At 41.5% G+C, this 6,465-nt stretch overlaps 1 protein-coding gene across 2 annotated transcripts in view; it reads right to left on the bottom strand.

Moving 5' to 3' along the window:
- LOC108166764 (leucine-zipper-like transcriptional regulator 1) overlaps positions 1 to 6,181 on the bottom strand; it is a 22,626-nt gene extending 16,445 nt beyond the window's left edge. For both annotated transcript variants that reach the window (XM_017307777.1, XM_017307778.1), the window contains exons 1-11: positions 6,042 to 6,181; positions 5,617 to 5,770; positions 5,320 to 5,413; positions 4,656 to 4,728; positions 4,513 to 4,552; positions 4,253 to 4,331; positions 3,175 to 3,263; positions 2,935 to 3,081; positions 2,800 to 2,851; positions 2,616 to 2,716; positions 2,212 to 2,297 (exon numbers count right to left, since the gene is read on the bottom strand). In XM_017307777.1, coding sequence (XP_017163266.1) covers positions 2,212 to 2,297; positions 2,616 to 2,716; positions 2,800 to 2,851; positions 2,935 to 3,081; positions 3,175 to 3,263; positions 4,253 to 4,331; positions 4,513 to 4,552; positions 4,656 to 4,728; positions 5,320 to 5,381 — 729 coding nt within the window. In that variant the 5' untranslated portion in view covers positions 5,382 to 5,413; positions 5,617 to 5,770; positions 6,042 to 6,181. The remainder of the gene's footprint in view (positions 1 to 2,211; positions 2,298 to 2,615; positions 2,717 to 2,799; positions 2,852 to 2,934; positions 3,082 to 3,174; positions 3,264 to 4,252; positions 4,332 to 4,512; positions 4,553 to 4,655; positions 4,729 to 5,319; positions 5,414 to 5,616; positions 5,771 to 6,041) is intronic.
- Positions 6,182 to 6,465: the final 284 nt, after the last annotated feature.

Below are 6,465 nucleotides of genomic sequence, written 5' to 3'. Positions count from 1 at the left end.
TAACAAACCAGTTACTGCTGAACTCCATTCCTACAGAGGTGCATCTAGAAGGGCAGTACTGGACTCGGACGTCAAACCTGCCGCCATGTTGGATCACCAAGCARCCATYGGCAAAACGTTCCCACCAGGCTGGGATTATGAAATAATCTGAAATGTGTTTGTTTGCTGTTTTAGTCCCACTGAACTAAACTGGACATTCAGGGACACAAACAGTGAAACTTTAGAGGTGAATTTCCATCAGGCGAACCTGGAACTTATGAACGATTCATAATATTTATGTTTTTCCCAAGCGGTCATCCACCAGGACAGAAATTCATGTTCTGAAACGGCAGAACCCAGAAATGCGTCTCYGACAGAAAACCTGYTAGGTCRCCATGGCAACCAGGAACATAACATTTTCCCACAGTGACAGGTTTTTCTTTTAATGAATAAAATTGGTGTTTACGTACAATATATTGGAATTAATGTCGTATCGGCCGATGCTAGCCGTTTTTTAGCATTTCGCTATCAGTCCAGTCAAACTGGGATCAACGACTGCCGTTTATCTCCATCCTATGATGAAAACCTCTGAATTAGAATCTCACACAGACCAAAATGATTCAGTTTCTKTCTGTTCATTTATTTATAATTATTGTTTTCAGGCTAAAAAGACACAAAAAGAAGATTTTCAAYCCTGAAATGGTCAGTTACAGCAACGTAAAAAAAACAAAAACTGAGAAAAGTTAATGTGACTCATTATGATGCYAAGTTCATATTTTAGAGATTAATTACACACAAAATTTAAGATTTTGAGAAATTTTGTTGAATACAGAAGTTTTATATTGTGTCCAACTCAATCCTGGAGCAGTTCACAAGAAAGGACAGAGTGGAAAGTTGAGTGGAAGGAAAAAAAAATCAAGTGGTGTACGACCATATTATATTCAAAAAGCTCATATTTCTGTATGTGAAACTTCTTTGTAAATGTAATATTCTGACACTTAAATTATTGTTTTGATTTAATAAAAGGAGARGAAAGAATCAGATTTTTCTGTGTCTGAACTGATATTGGTGAATCTCCGGTTTCAGAGGGGGGGGTTGGAAATGAGCAGCAATGAAGTTTCACTTCCTGTCACTGACATGTCTGCTCTCTGATTGGCCGGAGCCGCTTCACCTGGACTGACCAGCCGCAGGTTTGTGACGTCAGGCCGCCTTGTTTTCCGGTTCTGGGTCCCAAACATTCAAATCCGCTTCCNTTTCTGCATCCAACCAGACATCCATCTGTTTCTGCATCCAGCCAGACATCTGTTTCTACATCCAACCAGACATCCTTCTGTTTCTGCATCCAACCAGATATCCATCTGTTTCTGCATCCAACCAGATATCCATCTGTTTCTGCAGCCAACCAGACATCCATCTGTTTCTGCATCCAACCAGATATCCATCTGTTTCTACATCCAACATCCATCTGTTTCTGCATCCAACCAAATATCAATCTGTTGCTCCATCCAACAGTACAGTTGGTTCGCTCTGAGTTTTAGTCTCCATTGCAATGAATGCTGGGAAATGTGTTCCGATCAGCTTGGATGCGGAAATGGACATCCGTCCGTCCATCCATAAAAACAACCAGTAACTATACAAACCAAACAACCAAATCTTTGCAGAAACATCCAAATTCTTTCTATTTTAGCATCCAGGGTTTCTCTATATTTTAAAAGTATCTTCATCAGTAGTTTTTCACATTTCTCAATATCCTGCACATTTTTTTCTTTGGATTTTTTTTTTTATTACTGTTTTCAATACATTTTCCCTTCTTGTACCTGACCAGGACATTTGTTGTCATATGAACATGATGAAACATGATAAACGGGGAAAAAAGAAAAGTTTCAAACCCTAAAGAACATTTTCTTCAGCAGTTTGATAGCGTCGCTACCCTGGTTCAACTCTTCAGTGTGTGTGTTTGTTTGTAAAAGTTGTGGGGACGATTTTCCTGACACATACTACTTTGTGGGGACCCACTGCTCCTTGTGGGGATCGAAGCCTGGTCCCCATAAGGGGAAATGCAGTTTTTGGGTCAGGGGTCAGAGTTAGGACTAAGGTGTGAATTGAATTTTGGATAGGGTTAGGGTTAGGRATGTGATGGTTAGGGTTAGGAAAAGGGTAAAGGTAAGGTTTAGGCTGTAGAAATGAATGGAAGTCAATGGAAASTCCCCACATACATGTGTGTGTGTGTACCTTGTCATGGTGTGCAGTCAGTGTCTGTCCACTACAGGCTGGAGGAGATTCTCCCTTCACCTCCCATTTCTGCCACTGCAGCTTCTCTGAAAACACAGAGAGACTCTAACTAACCAGAGCTTAGAGAAAAACGGTTTCCTTTAGTTTCTTGATCTGAATTCAGACTCAAAAACTGGGAAAGTTGGATGAAAATCCATAAAAACTGGTCTTTACATGGTGATTCTTTGAATCTTGAAAAAGTTTTGATAGGTTCAGGTATTGTACCGGTGATTTTAAGATTACTGTAATGAAATCAAAGTCAGCCTTTTTATACTTATATATTCAGTTTAAGACATTTAAAATAAACATGTACTGTGTCATGATGAGTTGTTTTAAAGTGGATCCAAACCTGAGCCAAAGTTTACCTGTGTTCAGAGCGTAAAGGTCCTTACAAAACGTTCCTCCTGCTCCGTAACCTCCAAACATGAAGAGCTGATCTCCAGCCTGAGCGAAACTCTGCCCCCATCTGGAGAGGCAGAAACCGACGATGTGAATATCCAGGATGAAACTCAGAGATGATCGATGTGATTTGGTCTGATTGAGTCTCACAGGGCAGGAGGAAGCGATCCGCTGGTTTTCACTGGAGTCCAGGTGACAGACACTGAAACAAAGTCAGGATCCAGACTTCAGTCCAACATGCTTCATTTCCTTTGGACAGAAACAATTCAGGATGAGTTTTTTAACCTGTGTTGAACACCAGGAGGTCGTCGGTTGGCTCGCCCTCCAGCCGCCCTCCGTACACGTAGATGTTGTCTCCAGCGGCAGCAGAGCCGTAATGGAGAACCCTGGGAGCCACGCCGCCGGCTGGCAGGCATTCCCATGCCAAGGACACTGCAGAGAACATGGAAAGTCATCAGAAGGCTGAGAGACGTGAAGCTAAAGACCAAACCGGGAGGGAAGGAGGCGATGGGGCGTTGGCCTCACCAACATCGAAGCTGAAGACGCCTGGGAGGCATTCAGAGGCTTCAGGACTGGAGGATCCTCCGAACAGATACAGCTTCCCTCTGACGACGCTGAGCAGCAAACGACGTTACATCAGGGCCAAMCATCAACAGAGAAGTTGGCTTTTCAAAGGTTRGTCAAACTTTGTTTGGACATAAGCTGCTTTTCCCTGGTTTAGGTCCAACATCTGTACCTGTTCAGTTAGTGATTAACTCATTAGCGCTGCTATGTCGCGCAGGCGGGACGTACCAACATCCTCTGTTCTTTTTGTTGCAACAATCTTTCCATATTTAGAAATCTATGATTCTGGAGATTCCAATAATAAATGCCAACCAATGATACAATCATAACACAGTAAATACTTTAGTCAAGTCCAGTGATGGGTACACTTCCGCTAATGTGCTAATAGCACAGCTAACTTTGGACATTTTTAGCACACTTAGCTTTAGCATTTGCTTCTGGATGAATTCTAAAGCACTAATTTTCTTGTCTGTTTTGTAAACTTTCAGTTGAATAAAGTTTGACATCTGAAGTAGTTAGAAGTTTACGCTCTTATTTTGAAGTGGATAAAGACTGTTTACTCAGCAGTTTTTTGTGACTCCTTTTACTATTACTATTTTATAACTATTATTATTTTGTGCTGCACCATCAGTGATCACTTCACCCCAATATTGTTTTTAAATCTCTACCAACTGCCTGGACTGTGATCAATGGCCACTCAGRATTATTCCAAGGGCCGTAAATGGCCCCAGAGCCACACTTTGGAAACCTCTGCTTTAGCCCTCACTGGGACATAAATTCGTTAATCCTGGAAATGTTCTTCAGGTGACAGAAGGCCGACTTTGTGACTGTCTTTATGTGGCTCTGGAGGTCCAAACCCAGATTTCAGCCTGATTTMTGGTTTCCAGCTGTAATAACTGAAGCTGTGACTCCAGATTGTTCCTCTTTAGGTTCACAGATAATAACTTCAGTTTTGTTTCTGGAGAAAGTTGTGGCGCCTGTTCTGATTCATCGCTACCTCCATGCTACCTGCTGGCGGCCATGTTGGAATGGGATTTACCAGAGTGTGTGTCCTTCTCTGGCCGACGGGATTTCTCCGCTCTGAGGAATCTCCTCCCAGGTCACATCATCAGGAGTCACTGCAATCATCAAACCTGGGAATCATTTCCAGATCGTAGCTACAGAGAAACTTCACAGCCAAACCGCAACGTTTAGCAAGTCAAGAATGGAAAAACAGATTTACTGGGCAGTCTGTGTGTTATTTGTCAACATTAAAGCATAAAATGAAACCCTGAAGGCTACAAGCTGTTGGTCTGTTACCTGTTAGCATGTAGAAGTCAGAGAAGTAAACAGGACCGACCTAAAGAATGAAAATAAAGTTAATATTTAATCTCCTTTAGACGTAACAAAAGAGTAAATGATGATAAATGTGTTTCATGTTTTAGTTTTAGTGTTTTCTTCACCTCTGGCCTGATGCTACTCGCTCCTCCGAACAGAAAGGCGACGCTTCCAGCCACAGCTACAGCGTGACCATGTCTGCAGAAACACGCTCAGTTTAAAACGCGTCGGCGTAACACAGAGTTATTCAGYTTAATTAGCTGCTGCTGGCGTCACACCAGGGCCGGACCAAGCCTGTTTGGGGCCCCATACCAACATCTCAGCATCAGATGCCTCATCATTCCTAAACTACTCCATGTGTAGAATGTTTACTAGCATTAGCTTCATTCGTAATTAGCTTACATCACACCAGTGTTGTTGATTTTAGCCTTACAGGGTTAGCAAACTAAAAATAATTATTTGGATTTTGAAATGCAGAGTAATATTTAAGGTGCCATATCATTTAATTTAACTTTGAAAATAACATCAGGTGATAAACACAACATTTACAGTAAGCAAGTTAATATTTWACTTTTCCCCAACAGCAGCCATCAACAGAAAGAGATGAACTATTATTGTGTCACAACTATAGAAACAATATGGAAATAGTTTTTTCTACATTTAATAGCATTTAATTTTAATTATTTMATGTTATTTTAAATATAAATGTTTCTTAATTATGCTATCTTGGTGCTCTTGGGCAGCCGCTCAACTCGCCTATGCCTTGGGCCGGCCCCGCGTCACACTGACCTGGGACTCGGAGGTTCTCCTCTGATTTCTTTCTCCAGCCAGTGGCCGCTGGCTAAAGCCATCTTCACCTCTGATTTCACTTCTGCTCCTCTTCCTGCCGCACATTTATATCACAGATACTTTAGATTTACTTTCATATTCCTTCTGTTTGTAGCAAAAGGGTAAATTTAGATGTAGTGATGCACTTTGTCCACTAGAAGGCGCTAAAAGCTGCCAAATAACTTGACATTATGACGCAGGTTTTACAGACAGAGGGAAGTTTGATTCATAAAAACCATAATCAGGATGAAAACTCACCTGCTGAGGTCTGCAGGTCTCAGTTCAGCTTCTGTTGGTCTCTGGTTGTTTCACTGAAACCAACAATAAGTGGTCCTGCTCAGCTTACAGGTAAACCTACACCTGGCCACCGTTGCTATGCAACCATGTCCAAATACAGCAGAAAGTTCATTCACTGAAAAACAAAACAGGTGAACTAACTTTAAAAAATTTATCTGTTACAAAAAACAAATGTATCCAATGAATTAAGTTTTTTTTTCCAGTGGCTCTAATCCTGTTCAGTAGGAATCTGACAGATGAGCAAATCCAGAAAACGCTTCAAAATCTGAATATATTTATATAAATATAAATCTGTATAATATTTCAGACAAAAATATTCATTTAATCTCCATTTCAAAATTGATTTGACTCTATTCTAAATATGACGATAGTAATGATGGCAGCACCTGCATCCCATATCATAAACCAAAAATCCTCATGATTTGTATTATTGTTGCAGAAGCAGSAGATCAAAGCGGCCAGTTTCTCTGATGATCGATGACGTCAGCTCACGTTTTTCTTCCGTCGCCTCGTTGGGAACACAATCCTGCACAAAAATACACANGAAAGAATCAGATTTTTCTGTGTCTGAACTGATATTGGTGAATCTCCGGTTTCAGAGGGGGGGGTTGGAAATGAGCAGCAATGAAGTTTCACTTCCTGTCACTGACATGTCTGCTCTCTGATTGGCCGGAGCCGCTTCACCTGGACTGACCAGCCGCAGGTTTGTGACGTCAGGCCGCCTTGTTTTCCGGTTCTGGGTCCCAAACATTCAAATCCGCTTCCSAGCAACTTGTTCCTGCTCCTACTGCTGCATGTGAACATGACAAT

This window comes from Poecilia reticulata, linkage group LG12, assembly GCF_000633615.1.
Source record: "Poecilia reticulata strain Guanapo linkage group LG12, Guppy_female_1.0+MT, whole genome shotgun sequence".
In the NCBI taxonomy this organism is placed as follows: Eukaryota; Metazoa; Chordata; class Actinopteri; order Cyprinodontiformes; family Poeciliidae; genus Poecilia; species Poecilia reticulata.
The sequence above is the reverse complement of the archived record's forward strand: the minus strand, read 5'-3'. Positions and strand labels throughout refer to the sequence as shown.